Here is a 19,338-nt window from a genome sequence, read left to right as displayed (position 1 = left end):
ATTTCTGTAATTTTATATACCGGTATAAATGTATTAATAAACATGAATACTCCACGGAAAGGCTATAAAATTATAGTTGTTTTTTTTTATATAATCTGTTGACTTATATGACAAATATTTTAATTAAACATGTGAAATAGCAAATGCAGTATGAGTCATGTAGGTATAATGGTAGCAGCATTTCCCTGTCAAATCATCAGGCGATTTTTGCCCGAAGAAGAAAAAGAATTAAATTGCAATTCAAAAAACATAATTAGTTTTTTAATTATTTATAAAAATTGTATTTCAAAACAACAACGTCTTCAAACATTCGTTTACCTTCTTCTTCTTTGTAAATGTTAGAGATGAATGTATAAAAAGTACATTTAGTATATGGATACTAAAACGGCTTAAATACAATGATTACTGTAATTCATTACTACATTGTTAAAATACTCTTTCACTTAAATATTCTGACATATAATGTGGGCGTTTTAAAAGCGTTAATATCCTTGAAATATATAAAAGGGTAACTGCATACCAAGTAGGTACTTGTCCACTAAGTGTCGCATATTTTAAATTTACACCGTGTTATGCTTTTTGTATCATATTTGATATCATAAGGAAAAGTTTATAAGAAGTTATGTGTTAAGGTAAATTCTTTTGCTACTAATTGTATAAAAGTATCTACTTAATATTATCGAAGAATTATTGTACCAACCGTTTTGTTTGCGAGAACGTTGAATATTTTTTTACTATTGAAAACTACTTTCGTCTGTCATGACAATGATTCTGAATTATATACAGCCTTTTTAAAATATATTTCGTGCTATGCTAAGAAACGCATGTGTCTGATTTTACTTCACATACTTATAATATTCATTTATGGTAATCCCCTCCTGATTGAGTTGTCTAACTACCCATACGATCTATAAGATTTTATTTATTGTTCCCTATAATTGTAAACGCTTGTATTGCAATAACTTGTAATACGCGTATCATACTGTACTATTTACTGTATTTAGTATGTGTCCAAATATTCATTATTAATTTTGTTAATTTGTCGATTGTGTTTACAATATAAAATATTAAATAAAAAACCGCCTTTATCTATGTGAGATACCAACGAGTGTGTGGAGTACAATTAATTATAAATACAATATTTCAAAACTCTATGTATGTATATAATTCCGCATAACTGACACGCCATTTTAATTACCTTTGACATTGCCAAAATAAATTATTAGTAAAATTTCTATAATATTAAATTCCTTTCATTGAATAAACAAATCACGCTAGTTTTTATAATGTAATTATTTTATATAAAATAACAATAGAAAATAAAATATTGGAAAGCAGAACCTATTTTAACTAATCTACGTACATGAGAGCCTGAAATGGCCCAGTGGTTGAAATACTTGAATCTCACGAACTTTGCGGCATCAAACCCGGGCAAGCACTAGATAATTTTACGTACTTAATCTGTGTCTACGAATCTCGAGCTTGAAACGAAAACATCATAAGGAAAATGTGGCAGATGAAAATCCACAAACTTACATTGGAGCAGTGTGGTGAAAAAAATTCTAAGCCATCTTTTCTAAATGTCTTGAAGAGTCAAGCATTTGAGAGCCCTGGTGGGGTAAATTTAGTGAGAGTATTTGAGCAGAGCATTCTATTAACGTCCTGCTGATCTACCGACTTTTAGTCACGACAAACTCTCCACGGAAACAGTTCGCTAGCCTCACTAGCACAAAAGATAAAGAATCGATAATCCTAAACGGCTGAAAAGATAGTACGTGTTTATCGAGGAGCTTAAACACTGATAATGTCAAAGTTGATAGAAAAATTCTAAGACATTGGCCGACCAAGAATTTGAGCCTCTTCGAAAACTGCAACTTTATAAGATAGTCACTATATACCAACGAAGAAATTACATGGCATCGTCACTCATACTTAAAAATCTAAGTACCGCTGACAAATTAAATTATAATAAATATAATTTCCTTATCATTATACGTAATGTTATAATTAAATATGATGTTTCACACCGTGATAATAAAAGATAAGTGCTAGACCGTCCCTAATTACTTGTAACCAATCAATTTGTCATTATTTCGCGTATCTTAACTGCGACCCGAATAGTTAAATGGAAATATAATCTCTTTAAATATACTTTTCTCTTTTTTATCGTAGTTGCGTTGAAAAGTAACTTTTAATTGAAAATAATATGTTGAAAAATATTTTTTACGGATTTTATCTCTTTCTTTTTAAAAGCCGATATATATTTATATATCGGTACGCACATATCCACAAGCATACATTATCTTTTTATTTCTATTAGCATAAGTACTTATTACTAGTTATTATATTGTAAAAACTTTAGTGTTTCTCCTGTTTTCTATAAAATTAAATAAATAAATAGTTCCTTACCCAAAAGGGGGAGCCAGGAGACCCTTAGTACAGGGCAACCTAATTTGGGCTCCTGTCTCTCATATATAACTGTATTTATATATATATATATATATATATATATATATTTTTAAAAAAATGTAAACATTATTGTCTGTGGGAGAGAATAAATAAATTTATTATTATTATTATTTAATAAAGGTAAAGAAATATATTCAATTAAGCATGTAATTTACGTTATTTTATTTGTATAAGCTAGTTCTAAAATGTTAATATATTTTTAGATATCTTTATTTGCAATTGTCGGTCACATTTAACATACTTTTATATATTTAATAGATATATTACAAACCTACAAATTTAAATAATTTAGTTAACTACACTGGCCTCAAAAAAAATCGACCCACCTACATTTTTTGCAAAAAAGCTATCGTATGGTTTTAAACTACCACATATTTATATTATATGTAGGATTGTACAAAAACAGAAATAGTGCGCAAAAAATAGGTTTTTAGGTAAATATGTGACAAAACACGAAAACACAAAATTTTACGCAATTTTATTTTTTTGTGTACAAAACGATTATGCCGTTTGTTTTTAAATTTGGGTGCCTAAATCTTACTTTAATAGGGAGTGTTTCCTCCTCTTGACCTAATCACTGCCTGCATACGCCTATTAAGTGACCTGATTAGCTTTTTAATGTCTTCCTGTGGGGTCCGTTGCCATTCTTCAGTTAGGGCAGCTTCCAGTTAATTCAGGGTTTCTGGAGTTGGATTTCGTGCTCGAACCGTACGTTTTAGCTGGTCCCAGAGGTGCTCTATCGGGTTTAAGTCCGGACTATTGGTTGGCCACTGCATAACTGGAATTTCGACTTCCCTGAGATAGTCTTTAACAATTCTAGCGACGTGAGGTCGTGCGTTGTCGTGCATAAGTTGGAAATTATCCCCAATATATCCAGCGTAAGGCATCACATGAGGCTCCAGAATGTCCGCTGCCTAGCAAATTGTAGTCTTGCTTGTCGATGGGATGCTGTGAGTTTTGGTCCTGTTGCTGGCTTGTGAGGGGTTAAGTTTTGCTCTCGAAGTCTTCTTCTTACAGTATTTTCACTCACAGACACTCCACGACTTTCTCGGAGTCTACCTTGAACGTCAACAGCCGAAAGATGTCGGTTTCTTAAAGACGTCAAACCAATAAAACGGTCATCGGTCGGGTTCGTGACACGCCCCCTGCCAGATCCTGGTCTCCGGCGATACTCCCCAGTCTCCAAGTAGCCTTTGTACACTCTTCGCACCGCTGAACGACTTAATTTTAGTGTTCTAGCCACATTTCGCTGACTTAACCCCTCATGAATAAGAGCTACGACTTGAGCAGCTTCTGCTTCAGTAGTACTTCAGTAGTACTAACTTATTAAAATTATTGTTTCAACAAAGTTTCATACACTTAATCAATAATAAACATCGAACCGAGATGACTCCGCGTTAAGAACTGGAAATAAACTAACCATGCACTTTGTGCACAAAGTAACGTTTTCTTATCAATACTTTAAAAATATTCCAAATATCCTTAATAACACTTACAACTCCTCCAAATCAATATCAAGTGGGTAATAAAATGTTAAATGTATGTCCCATAAGTAAAACAATCCACCTCGTATAGTTAAGATAACAACTTTGTAAGTAAAAAAATACGGGTGGGTCGATTTTTTTGGCGGCCAGTGTACTTGGGACATTATTTTACTAAAGGTGTTTAGAGTCGGGCATACATCAATAACTACAAATCTTTTTGCCGGTTCGTCTCGATAGAATCTATATTCCGAACCGGTGGTAGCATTACAATTAATTTAATACATAAATTAATATAATACAATGTAACATGACGATCCAAAATTACTTTTATGAGTCTATTTAAATAAAAATGTTTTTTTTTTGGTTTGATTTGAGTAATTTTTCATACGCGACCTATATATTGATTTTAATGTAAAGCTTTTCATTGGTTGTGGTCTTAAACCAAAACACGTTGAGTTTTGGTTTCCCTCGATAACTTTGTTTTTCATCTCATAATAACTCCATATTTTTTTATATAAATATCTTGTTAACTACTTTACAATAAGTTACTATCATTTTTTTATATTTATTGAATCCACTCCTGCTGTCCGTAGTTATTACGTAAAACTAAAGGAATTATACGTAACCTCACGAAAAAACACAAGTAGATAAATCTAATAATGCAAGCACGTTACTTGGCTTATCTCATGCATGTACTTGGGTGTGGCTGCAGTGACTTACTTCCTCTTGTGTCCCAGCCGCTAGCGTTCTTAATTAGGATAATGGATATGCTTTGAATTTTTAATGTTGACTTGTGTTGTGCTGGTAGTTTGCATCTATAGGAACTAGAAATCAATAAAAGAAAAATTTTATGCTGTATTCAAGTAGGCTCGTATACTTTTGAATCTTCATTTTACAACATTAAAGAAAAACCTGTATATTATACATTTTATATATTTGAGTTATAAATAAGCGTTGACGTTGCCTGGTTGATCTAATCGAACCGGAAATCCTGGGTCAAATCCCATATCAGGCAAATTAAAAGCTATTGGGTTTTTCTGTCGAAAATTCTCAGTAGCAGGCCGGAGTCTGGAAGTTGGAAGTGTGTCAGTCCCGTGCCTCGGAAAGCATGTAGCCGTTGATCCTGCGCCTGTACTCTTTCCAGTCGTGTCAAATTGCCGTTCCTTCGGATTATGAAAGTTAGGGAATAGAGAGTACATAGATAAATAAATTGGTCTGTATAGCCTATTCCAAACGAAAAAGGGGTAAATAGATATAAACAAAACATAAATTTACATATACATGCTATTTACTAATAACTGCTATGTATTTATATTATAACACAACACTATTCCACATACCTACTTATATATTTCTACTTTAATTTGACTTCCAAAGTTCCAATAACAAATTCGCCGACATTCAAGATCTCTCGCGGTTACAATAGATATATATACAATAGGTATACAATAATATTCGAAGTTCAAAATAATATTTCGACGTTCATCGCGACTGTTACAGTTTCCCGATTAGTACAGTTTCCATGACATTGGATTAGATATGGCAACCCTATCACCGGCGCCATGTTAAAATTACGGCGACGAGATTGTTTCTAGAATGCGCGGGCGATAAGTTGGCGCCGCTGAATGTTGAATTCGTAATTCGAACTTCAGAGAAGTAAGACCGGACGCACCGCCGCCACACGATTTGTCGGCAAGTCGGCAACCCTTATGGATACACAATGCTTTTCAATGAATAGACAATTATATGTTTTATTGAATAATTCCTTCTCCCGTATCTAGATAACTGGCTGTACTGGATAATATGAATTTAAAAACTTTGAAAACATTATTCGTTTTATTATGACGAGCTGGTTAAAATATTACCTTCGTATCATATGATAATAACATACCACTAATATAAAAAACTATAAATATTGTTTAAATTAATCCATAAATGAGACATAATTAATTTAATATGATCTTCTTAAAATTGTTCAAGTTTTTGCAAAGTTGAATAATACTTAGGCTCTGGTATATTTCTCTCGTGGTGTTTAGGAAATAATCTGTGCTAATTTCGTTCGGAAATCGTAATAAAATACAAAGAAACTGAATTAAATTACATACATAATTATATTAAAAGCTAGCTTTCCCCCGCGGTATTGCCCACGTGTCTGGGGAAGGTACAATTTGTCTGTATGTAACGCTTTCACGGCCAAGTCACTGAACCGATTTTGATGAAATTTGGCATCAAGCAAGCTTGAATCTCAAGGACGGTCTATAACCGACTGTTTTTATATACTTAAATGCGATATAAACAATCTTGTTTATATCGCATTTATAATATAAGTATGGATTACTTTGTTAGAAACTAGTTTTTACCGGTTACTCTGAGTATGGGTCAAATATAACAACTAAATGTGAAACCAGTTCCACCCAACCGATTGAGTTTTGGTGCCGGCATATTCGCGTACCCGGTAGTCGGTACTACAGTTTATTCGTTTAAGTACAGAGATTGAATAAAGCTTGTTTGTGTTTTTATATAATTTTAAAAACTTATTTTCTCTTATTTGTTTCTAGATGGCTTGAGTAATGGAGGGCGATTGTGCGGAGGAGGGCTGGCTGCTCGTGCGCGTGCACGTGCCCGAGCTGAATGTGCAGAAGAGCCTGCAGTTCTCTCGCGACCAGCTCGTGTGGGACGTCAAGCAGCAGTGCCTTGCCGCCTTGCCTAAGGTCTGTATCTTCATAGACATCTGTTATATGCTTTTTTTTCATAGCGTCGACGACATAGAAATTTTTAGCCATGAAATTATTAAATAAAGAATATGTTTTATTCTATTTTTTGTACTCTTACATAAATCAATAAGGATTATATTTAAGGTTAATGTTTTATGCATATACATATTTGCGATAATAAAATACTTTTTATGTTTTTGCGTGCTACATATAGAAGAGACAATTAAATAATCTGTTTGTTTACTCTCTTTATATGTACATATATAAAAATACCCATTTATCTTAATCTAATACCTTATGAAAAAAATTAAACGTTAAACTTAGCGAATACAAATCTAATTTGTTAACTGCGTAATTCACTAAGTCACTAAATTTGAATTCTATTCTAAAACAATATGACTTGTGGAAAAGTTTTATCTAAACGGCAAGCAATTAAAATCGTAAGGTTATCTCAACATCTGTCGCTATAATTGTATCGACCTATTTAAGAATTACCTGATTATATGTTTACTCTGTAATGCATTGTCCATTGTCTAAAATGTTTTTTTATTCGATACTTTAAAATAATTAATTACCTTTTTGTGATGTCGGTATCAATTATTTTTAGCTTAATTTTTATCTTTCCATTTTGAATTTTTGTATTTTTAAAACTTTAATAATATTTTTTTTAAGAAAATATTCGTGATAATGACTTAACATTTAATCAAATTAAATAAACGAAGTATAAACTTTTTGATAAATAAAATGTACTTTACTTTTTTAAATTAGTAATGATAACATCAATTTATAATAACGAATAAATACTTATCATAAATAATTAAATTGTAATTAAAGTAAAAAAAAATGGAGTATAACTCCTTTTTTTATAAACATCTTCCAAGTGGATACACTTAAATCGATGTCAAGGTGGAAATACATTATAGTATGTCACGATTATAAACTCAGTTATATAAAATTAATAAAAAACTACTAAATTATTAAAAATTAATCAAAGTTTTTTTTAATATATAAATATAACTGTAAGTTAAGGAAAAAATGTCAAACGGCCTATTACCTCATACTAGAAATTCGTTTCAGAATAAAGTAAACAAAAAAGTTGCTGACCATTGAAGGGTAAAGAATCAATTTTACTATATACGGCTTTTAGCGGCGTCTCTCGGCCTTTAGATAGCTCGGAAGCTAGCGGTTTATAATAATAAATTTCTTTACGCCGTAGTAAAAACAACGATCCGAATGATGTGGAACGCGTCGCGTCGGTTCACACGCTCAGCTTTTTATCGACAGTTGAAATAAAGTTCATTGCTTTTATTTCTAAATGCAATCACTTTCAAAACCGCATACGGTATTGTGAATTATTGAGTGCGCTTTTTAGGTTATATTTTTTTTAAATATACGTCAAACTGTTTAGATGCATTCTTTTAAGAGTTGAGAGTAGACAGAAAAAAAATATTCTTAGGAATATAAAACAACAAATATTTATATAGTTTGGTAACTTACTGTGTGTGCTTTCTAGTTCTTACGCCGCTTTCACACTACAATTATCCACAATATCTTAAGTTGATACTAATTGTCACGACTATACTAGGCCATGTCTTCTAAGCCGTATTTGCCTCAAAACCGCCTTTATAGACATGAGGTTTGGGTTTATTTTGGAAAGAAAAGAAAGACTGTGTAAACGTGTAGTTACTTAATTACATAACGAGTGTTCTTATTACAATTCAATAAAAATATTTAGAACATCCAATTCTCCGATTTTCAGTCAAATTTTAATATCTCAAAAACCAGGGTAAGAATTTCGAGAGATTGCGTTTCTTTACAATTATATACTTTGAACTAGATTTACATATGTTACAATTAAAAAAAATACACAAATTTACATATATTCAATTATTATAATTATTATTTAAATATAATATATATTAATTCACTTTCACTGGTGGTAGAGCTTTGTGCAAGCTCGTCTGGGTCCACTCATCAGATATTCTACCGCAAAACAGCAGTACTTGGTATTGTTGTGTTCCGGTTTGAAGGGTGAGTGAGCCAGTGTAATTACAGGCACAAGGGACATAACATCTTAGTTCCCAAGGTTAGTGGCGCATTGGTGATGTAAGCGATGGTTAACATTACTTACAATGCCAATGTCTAAGGGCGTTTGGTGACCACTTACCATCAGGTAGCCCATATGCTCGTCCGCCTTCCTATCCTATATAAAAAAAAATATTACTGTGTAACATACCATTAGGTAGGTATTGGTATTAGTAGAAGTATTTTCTACTTACGTCAATTCTTACTTACGGCTTGATTGCGGTCGAACGTATTAGGCAAATCCGGAGTACTGTACTTTCGATAACCATTCATTAAGTTCAATTTTGATTTTTGTCTCTCAATTGAATGAATGAGGCGGATAAAATAATTAAACTACTTGAGAGAAATGAAGCAGTAAGACAAAATTAACCCATTATTCGAAAACAATAGACAACACAAGTCAAGGTCGTTCGTTATTTACAGGCGATTAGACAACTATACGTTGTAACATGGATATTATATGAGCCTTCGTCAAAATGTTAATGATGTCATTTGCATAATTTTGTATGCGTGTGAATAAGCGGGTCACCTTTAAGCATTAATAAAAGAACGTGGACTGAATTATGTGATTTGAATGTCTTTAACAGATTAAATATAATTTTCGTTAAACTTGAACTAATATTAGATAATCTGTGTTCGCTAAATTGTCATCGTTTGTTTATTTCATTTACATTTTTTATTTTTTTATCGCCTACCGCAAAAATGATAATGCAAATAAAACACAATGTGGTTTTTGTTGCTTTGATAATAAATAAAAAGTATGTATGATTTTATATTATAAAACATATACAGGCGTTTTACATATATTTTACATGTAAATGACAAAAATATTCAGTAATTCGTTACGCTTAAAAAATTATGTCAATCGGAAACGAAAGTTATCTTAAATACATATTTTATATATATATAAATTTGTAGCTGTTTTCAATAAATTAAAAAAATTGTATTCATTAAATTAATAATGCTATTTCAAAAACGTTTCATGACTAAAACGAAACTTCATTCCACGGTAATAAGCGTGAAATACAAATTTCATTTGATTCAGACGTAGAACAGCAAGAGTATTGATTGAGCCAAATCAATTGAGCTTCTATTTGTCAAGAATTAAATAAAATGCCTCGAAAATTACGACTCAGATCCAAGAGTTTTTTAAAATAATCCATAATAAGAAACTAATTATTATACTAGTGTATATTTAAAATAAACAGTGCGTGCAATTCAACTCACGTGACAGAGGTAAAATAATTTTATTCAGAAATGTTTAATTATGTAATGTTATGTTATATATTACTCAGCGATATGTTCAACTAAAACTTGACCTTCAAATTTTACTTATTAATCCATTGATATTTCAGTCTAAATAAATAAAGATCGTGTAGAAAGTTCCATGTGAAATGACCACAATCGTGTATTACCTCAAGGTTTGGTGATTTTAGTACTTGGAACCTTGAAGAATCGAAATTGAGGTTTGATTAATCATATATTTTGACATTTATGGGTTTATCAAATGTCAAGATTTTCACCGACATTCACAGTTTCAATTGTATTAAAAATATTCATTAGAAAACGCGTTGGTGTCCATTCAGTATTGCACGTGTATTCCAAAATTAGACAGCACACAATTTCAAAATTCAACATGACATTTAACGGAATCATATTGTCTAATGATGTTAATGGAATTTAAATATTCATTATAATTCTCTTTCATGAATAATGGAATTAATAAGAGAATATTTTGTTATTGCGAATTTATATCTTTACGTACGTGTATTTATATAAAACATGTTATAAATAGAAAAGGTTATAAAAGTGGTAGAGGAATAATTAAAACATAAATGTATATAGGTCGTCTAAAATTAGTAAGCACATAAAGATGCTTTTAAATATATATATTTTTCTCAAAAACATTAAACGCAACACTAATTCACTGTATTCTATCTTTCCTTTGCGGTGAAATCTCGTAATAGTTTTGTAAAACATGTATATGCGACCTAATTTTATATCTGCTTAATAATATCTCCATAAAATACAGCTGCGTAATATTATAATGGTGCAAAGTATTACATTTGCTGAAGTAAAACTGCCTACATTTACTACAAATTATTAACGTTGTATTTCAGTTTCGACTATTTTATAAGCTACTTTGGTATATGAACTTAGTAATTACACGATTGATATTAAAAGTGACTGTTTTGCGTACATTGTCCTTGGCCGCAAACTTGTAGGTTGTGAGCGTAGCGTTATCTAAATAGAATACTGAGTCGCCCATTAAATATGGATGGCATATTTAATATAATTGTATTATATATATTTAAATATAGAATCGAATTATGAATTTTTATTTTAAAAACAATAAAAATAGAATATAAATAAACATAACTCTTTTTTACAGTTGAACTTTACTTTTGACTAAGAAATCTAAGATTTATTTTATTAAACTTGCATTTTTTTAAAAAGATAACACCAAAATGAAATGTATAACACACCCACGGCTCGCTTACATAAATCTTTTAAATTGTGTCAGGTAAAAGTAAATTTGATTGGATTGGATATACTGTAACATAAGTTATGTTATAAAAGCAAACTTTCATAAAGAAATTTTCATAACAACTAGAGGTTATTTATAGAAAACCTGAGCGCTTCGAGTCTCAAGGGCTCATCCATTCGTCACTATCAATGGCTATTGAGTAAGACGAGATTCGATGGGACTTGAGATTTTATCTAGGCCTATTAGTAAGATGGATGACCTAATATTGTGTAATGATAGCATCCATTTTCCATGTTATTATAGTGAGACAAAAACGTTTAAACGCTGAGATGTCGCTTTGCTATTATTAATCTTAGAAGTCTTAAGGGATTCGAATAGATTATCCAAAACAATATTTAAAAAATGTCATTTGTTAAAAAAATATTTGTTGCTCCCGAATTGAATTAATAGGTTGTTTTTTTTTATGAAATGGCAAATCCAAGTAATATAAATATATATAATATATACATTAAAAAATAAAAATAAAATAAATAAAAATAAATTAAATGAGATTCCATATCAAATAAAGGTCTCTTCTATTCAACATTTGAATAAGAAATTAAAGTTGAATAAACTGACTGATGCTGTGTTAATAGAGCCTACCCAGAGCGGTGTGGACGAACTAAAACCAGTAATAACCGGAATATTTACCTAAATATTCCAAGGTTGAACGTCATTGTAAAAGTAAAACGAATATGTTTATAGTGAAATGACTTTTACCCATAGTAGCAAACCCACGTACTAGTGGGCGAGACGAGATCTTCGACAACCGTAAATCGCAATAAACGCAACATTAAAACCTCATCCACCCGGTTTTGTGGCGATAAATATGTCTATTTTGCAATACTCATGCATACTATGATTTTTGCATTGCAAATGTACTTACTCCAAGTTCGTTCTTGCCAATAAGTGAGACGTACGCGGATTGCGTTGGAATTATTTACTTGAGCGTTTGAATCGGATTTTGTGTATGAGTTTTTATTTTTTAATGTATGTACACGTAATATTATTTCAATTATTTTTAAACATAATGAAAAGTATGGAAATTTTATAATAATAATTCTAATACGCTTAAAAAATATGAGTTTAATGTTTTTTTAAGGCCAAACTAAACATATTGTTAGTGTATTATTTTGTTAGACAAATTCGTTTACATTTTTAGCAAATATAATTATGTACGAACCTACTTAATATTCATAAAATATAGACGTTATGTTTATTTACTTAAAAATGTATAAGTTTTTAAACGGTTATCTTGATATAATTACAGCTACAATAGACGTGAGTCGATACGTCTTTGAACAAGAATTCGATCTCTTCTAAGAGATCGCACGTCGAAACCTCAACCTATTATTTGTTGAGGCCCTCGAGACCTCAGAAAAATCACAGTCCGTCAGCGTAAGAACATACTCGACAATACAAACCAGTTCCTACATACCGTTACGTGGAAGTAATTTCTTAAACGCAGTCGCCGGTCACGCCAGACGAATCGAACGATCGAAAGATACTCACTCACCGACTGCGATTTACATACTGACGTTGTCAGAGCGTAATGGCGGGAAATTAATAAAACGTCCTGCGTTTGAAAATCGAACACCCGTCGGGAATGTGCACGGAATTTATGGAATGCTTCAGCGCCAAGATACCTTACGCTATATTTAAGCGGTTGCAATACTGTTGCCTCTATACCGTATTATTATATACCTAACATTTACGTATTTTTTAGATCATAATTAAACGTAGGCATATTTTTATTATGATTCTTAATTCTATTGTGTTTAGTAATATTTTTGCTAATTGGCAATTTGTTGACATATATAATAACTTATCTTCCCTATTGTACTAACATTTAATTGTATTCCCAATATACCACATAATATATCAAAATCATTTTGTGTATAATTATTATTAATAACATATTCCTTCTCCTTTATATGATCCATATTTAAGTAATCATAAATAATATATGTATGTATATTGTTTTCGGTGGTGACATCGGCACATCAACAGGTGGCCACTTGGTATCGGGTATGTTACTGTTTAATTCCTCATGCATTACGCCTGTGTATAAACACCCTATATGATTTATGTAACTTGCATGAATCAGCTGTGATTCAATCAAAATATACTTGAATCATCAATGGAATTATAAGCATGATGCATGAAACCCTCCCTAAAGACACACAATATTTAGACATTGAACTAGTCAAGCAGTAATGCAGTTTAAATAGAACAGAAACTCATTAGAAAAAAAAACTAGCACAGCCGCGGAAATCTGCATTGAACTAGAGGCACACGACTTAGAACACTTTCCTCGAACTAGATTCACACTACACGTGTAGTCCAACACGGTTTCATAGTCTATTTAATAAGAAACGTTGATACCATAATGAAAAATTGCATTACTGCTGACAATAACGTCTGTTATTTCTTTAAACCAACAAAATGGACATGTTGGCTTTACGCGTCATATTCTATTGTTAATGAAATGGAAACAAATTTAACGGATATCGTTACACAAATGGCGTTGCAATCCGTCAAAGTGTCAGATTTGTATTTTCAAAATAACTTGATGTAAGAGACGAAAAGGCTATGGATTGAACAAGTTAGTTTTCTCGGTTAAGTTTAACCGAGAATTCCTAAGCAGCGCAGAATTCATATGCTTTGAGCTTAGCGGGTAAGAAAAGCAACGTTAATGTTAACGACCTATTTACAATGGAGCTACATGGTATATGATCTAAATCCTCTTAAGAGGAGAAGAGAGGAGGGCTCGGCCCAGTAGTGAAACATGTACTATTAGTTTATTTTTTTCTTAAATGTTACCAATTATTTAAAATTTCCAATTATCTTTAAGAAATCCAAATCGATCGCTTATTAATTAGCCTGCTGGAATCTGTGTCATAGAAATGTTCTTTGTTGCTTGTCCGTTGACTGTTGCAGTAATCTTGTGCCGAAATTCAACTTCAAGTACCATGGGTTGAATGTGAAAGCTTGTTCTGTGTGTATGAAGTTAAATAACTTTAATTATATCTTCTGTTGTTTTTATAAAAATACTCTTTCACAATCTCTTTATAAGCATTTTTTTGAAATTGTATTAAGATGCTTTTCTGTCCTTTTTTAAACAAAGTTGAATATTATTTAAGGTTAATTGGTTTAAGTAGCTCTTTTATCTGTAATAACAACAGTTATATAAAATTTGATATTACTAAATTAATATGTGTATTATTTCTCATTTCTAGTCACTCAATTAGCGTATGTAGCAACTTCAACATGTTGATTGAAAACTTGATCACCCACTGCGAAACCATTCTTATTATACGCATTGTTATGCTAACAAACGTTCTTATAAGATCTGCGTTACATCTTCTTTGTTTATAATAAAACTATAACAGGACATAGGTCTGTACGTATGTAAGATATTAATATTAGACATTAAAAGTAAAAAGACTGCTAAATATTTTTATGGAAATTTAATGGTATAACCTCAAATACACCCAAACTCAACGACTTTATTAGTTGTCAATATAATTCTACATACTACCCATTCCAAGAAAAGCCACCTGGCTGATAAACTTGGATATTAGACTCGTAATAAATTCTTGTATTGAATTCTGTATTAAATGTACTTACAAAATTTCAAATTACTATCATAATTAAAATGAACTTCCTATATACGTCACATGCTTCGTTACATAGCTGAAGCTATTATAAAGTAGTAGTGTAAAAAACATCACAAATATTATAAATTCCATACCTAACTTGAACTCTTTTAGGGTCACTATTCTGTCTGTTTGACATTTAATTCTCATTATCTAGTCAGTTGATATATCTTCATAATACTATTGAAAAGGAAAAGATCAAAATGCGCCAAAGCAAAGTTTAATTTTAAAGCCTATTTTTATTCATAATAAAAATCAATTTATTACTGTTCGTCAAAATGTACATGAAAATATTCTTAAACGAATTTGAAATATTACATGAAGGATCAGAGCGAAACCGCAACGGATTTACTAATAATCGATCATGGTATGTTTTTAAATTGACGAATTGATTTAACATCCAAAGGCATCTGAATGAATTCATAGTCAACTGGAGTTTACTGGAGCACAAAATCAACATATTAATGAAAAACTATAGACAGTCAATTATTAAAAAATATAAATAATGCTGAGCTTTCACCAGTTTTTCTCAAGTCTGCCTTAAATATTTCCGACCGGAGCAGATCTTCGACATGAATAATAGGTACTTCGATATAACATATAGTTTTTAAATTTGACATATTTAGAATTTAGTAAGGATATTTTTATAGATAGATCCGCTGTTGTGTGATTTTGAAAATATTCAAAACCAGTGAATGCAAAAATCTTAAAGTTAGACATCTATAAAAGCCGAAAAAATTACCACAAAATTTAGGTTTTATGGTAACAAAAGTTAGGTCGTGTCCACATGAAGCCGAGAGAACAACTAGTGTAGCGCATAGTAGCATAAATCTCATAGTTACGAGATCACAAAAACATGCCATGCGTGCAGCCTAGCGTTGGCCTAGTTATAAGAATAGCACTTATGCTACTAGGTGCAATAGTGTGTACTCCTCTAGCATTCCTTTTTTAGGTCATCTTTTCAGATAAGATACTATGCTGATGGAAACATATTGAAAACGAAAACGACCTGTAAGATCTTTAATAAGTTTCAATATTTATTTTAACAATTTTATTCATGTCTCTTAATGTTAAATATAGGAAATGTTAAAGCTATTATACATCATAATAAAGTGTTACAACATGCAATCAATCTCAAAGGAGAGAAAGGAAGGTGAGACATCCGAAGCCATGATGCTTTATTTAAAAACAATGAAATGAAATAAATAATACCACTTTGTTTCTTTATTGAGGCGCTGCAGAAGCGTCAAATATTATAAGTACAAGTGAAAAGCGCACGACACGCGCCCCCAAACACTGATTTTGTCACTTATATGAAGAACCAATTACAAAATAATGCTGAATAACTACACCATAAAATAATCTACGTGTATAAATTTCCAAGATCTAAGTCTCGGAATTATACAATTTAATCGAAATAGAATTGTGCTAAATACATATTTCAAAAGAACCGTACGTTTTGCCGGGATATAAATTATCCTGTTTGTGATATTTTAGATTTTAAAACCTAAAAGATTTACAGCAAATACAGATTTATCCCACAGAAACTATGCAATTTCATTAATTCAGGCAAGGCATTCATTAAGGCAGGCAAAAAACACGTTAATCCGTTGCTTCGTTGTTGTCGTTCAAATCGATGAAATCCTGCCATATCAGATCAGAAATCAATATTTTAATAATTAAGATGTTAACTTTATATAACAGTTGCGATGACTTGCCTTCGTTCACTTGTTACGTAAACAAACTGCTATAAAGATTCTAATGTTTTTTTTCCATAGAAGTCGATTATGACATGATTTTTTTTTTATTAATCATAAAAAAAATACTTAAATTTAAATAACGCTGAGCGAAGCCCGCTGTTGCTTTATAAATATTCTATAGTAATATTCAGAACAGAAACACGATTTATTTTATATAAAATATCCAAGAACAAGTCTTCGTAATAAAAACTCGCTATAATAAATTGCTTGTACATATATTTTAAACCAACTTTACACATCCATCTCTTCTGTCCCTGACATAAAAATATAAATTCATGATCATTTTGTTTCAAGTAAAAGTAAAAAGCTGTTATCCTTGCTTTCTTCTATAAAACTTATTAAAACCTTAAATATTACCTCCAACATTCACAATCAATACTTCTTTATTTATATCTACTTTATCTCGTAATTTCATATATTTCGAAATATACTTAATTAAGGTAAAATATTAAAACGGAATTTATTTTGCCATATTGTGTTAAGCATAATATATTGACAATTCACATAGTAACTAGTTTTCGCCCGAGGCGTCATTCGTATGTTGGAGAAGCCTATCACCTTTCTTGAGATTAAAACTTACTTAATACCAAGAACGTTAATCAACACGAACGTTGATATACCAGAAACGTTACACTTCCGTATTACACGCCTGAAATTTTATCCTCATCTCGTCCGAAGACATTGCAATAATATGATGAACACACTACAGAAGATTTGAAACTCTGAAATATTATGTTAATTTCATTTTATCTTGGTTGAATATTACACGGCACTAATATTATCGTGAAAGGTCGTATATAAAAATTGTCTACTTCACAGATTTCCCAGAGCTATGGTAACTAAGACCTGGAAAGCATTAACGAAAACATTTGAATTCATAAATGAATCAAAAAAATGCCAGTAACTTAAGACCTCTTGAACTTATCTTGTAATTTGAAATATGAACTAAAGTTACCGCGCAAACAAAGCAGCGGATGACGGATGTAATATAAATGGTCAAGTGCCTGATAGTGCCATTGGACGTTGAAACCTTAGACATATGTAGATATCATCGTTAACTTGACTTAAGTTACTGTAATCAATAGGTATTAATATCGGATACTATTCGCTTCTGTTACCGGCTGTATGCTATTAATCCTCTGTCAGGTAAGATTGAATTATTTACATACATTACATACGTTAACAGAATTCTTCAGGTTTCATAAAATAAAGATAAATAATAGACTAATGGGACATTTATTTTATTAACTATGTGTCAATATTTTGTAAAAAAAATACTTTTTATTATCAATTAATTTTGATTTTTTTTTAATGTCAAAGGAAACTGTTACACATGAGACAGTTTTTCATGAAACACATGATGTTTTTCTAGAACGAGATGAATTATAAACACAAATTCAATTGTGCTAATGAGGGCTTTAACTTGATCATAGGTTAAGATTCTCACGTCCATTCCATCTCAGCTATTAAAGTTAATATACATGCGAATTTTATACATGAAATCTAGATTAAAGTTTTTTCGTTTCAATCAATACCACTTACGTAATAACTCCGTTCTCATTTCAAACCAGAAATACTTGAATCACGGCTTAATAAACTTCGTTGTATCTTGACTACTATATTTGGAAATGTCAGTTGAAGAAAGAAAAATTCAGACTACGCGTCACTCCCCCTCGACCCTACCTGACCTGATTGATTTATTCGGAAAAAATATTCTCGGTAAAAATACAATTGAGATCAAAATGAGATTAAGACGAGACTGATTTGAATAAGTAATGGAACTGAACGCGACGTTATTTTAATGAATACCAAGGTTTCCGTCATCGTTATGAAAAACTTTTTTAGTGACCTCGGAAAATGTATACAAGTAACTTATGAAATTTTCATGTGAGAGATCTTCAAGAAAGTATATAATGTATCTTTTTAACGAAAGCTTTTCATCGTTTTAAATGGGTTCTTCATTTTGCAATGTGTTCCTATATGTATACATATGTATATTAACTGCCTGACTGATAATACAACACTGATTTCTCTTTCTATTATCATTGATTTGTCACTCGAAAGAAAAAGACAGAGCATTGTTTAACTAATCACTCGCTAAGCAAATTTTAATAGTTAAAGCTGCATATGAGTAAACTAGAAAAACGTCAAACAATTTTCTTTTTATAATTTTGTAATGGAAGAGATGCATAAATGCATTTTCCAGCAATAAAAAGGTTTGGAAAGACGTCACGGTGAATCGACTTCACTCTCTGCCTTTTTTAATTATTTAAACAGAGCTATAAGAACAGTAATCATTGTATGTTATTACATAAATTACAGTTCGTATATACATTTTTTCATAGTTAATGGATCACATAGGCGCTATTACAAACCACCTACTTATCCTAACACCGTCGTGGGAACGCACTATAAGCTAAGTAATGCACAAGTAATTATTAACTTGCATAATGTTTTTCTAAGTAATGTAACATTAATTAGTAAGCAGCGAAGTAACTTAGATATCGCGCACGTGGGAGGAATGAAATAGAATAATATGTTACGTAAGGTAACCAACCATACATGCAATCTCCCATTGTACTTTGACGTATTAAGTCCGATGGCCTGATCAAGTTGCAAGGAAAACATGTATTAACAGAT

General features: G+C 31.2%; 1 protein-coding gene across 3 annotated transcripts in view; it reads left to right on the top strand.

The window, feature by feature from the left end:
* Positions 1-19,338, top strand: part of LOC126768122 (protein shank) — a 195,331-nt gene that overhangs the window by 87,517 nt on the left and 88,476 nt on the right. For 2 of the 3 annotated variants that reach the window (XM_050486034.1, XM_050486036.1), the window contains 2 exons: positions 6,512-6,664; positions 13,290-13,307. In XM_050486034.1, coding sequence (XP_050341991.1) covers positions 6,524-6,664; positions 13,290-13,307 — 159 coding nt within the window. In that variant the 5' untranslated portion in view covers positions 6,512-6,523. The remainder of the gene's footprint in view (positions 1-6,511; positions 6,665-13,289; positions 13,308-19,338) is intronic. The other variant, XM_050486037.1, reaches the window with a different exon arrangement.

Source organism: Nymphalis io, chromosome 4, assembly GCF_905147045.1.
Source record: "Nymphalis io chromosome 4, ilAglIoxx1.1, whole genome shotgun sequence".
NCBI classification, from domain to species: Eukaryota; Metazoa; Arthropoda; class Insecta; order Lepidoptera; family Nymphalidae; genus Nymphalis; species Nymphalis io.
The sequence above is the reverse complement of the archived record's forward strand: the minus strand, read 5'-3'. Positions and strand labels throughout refer to the sequence as shown.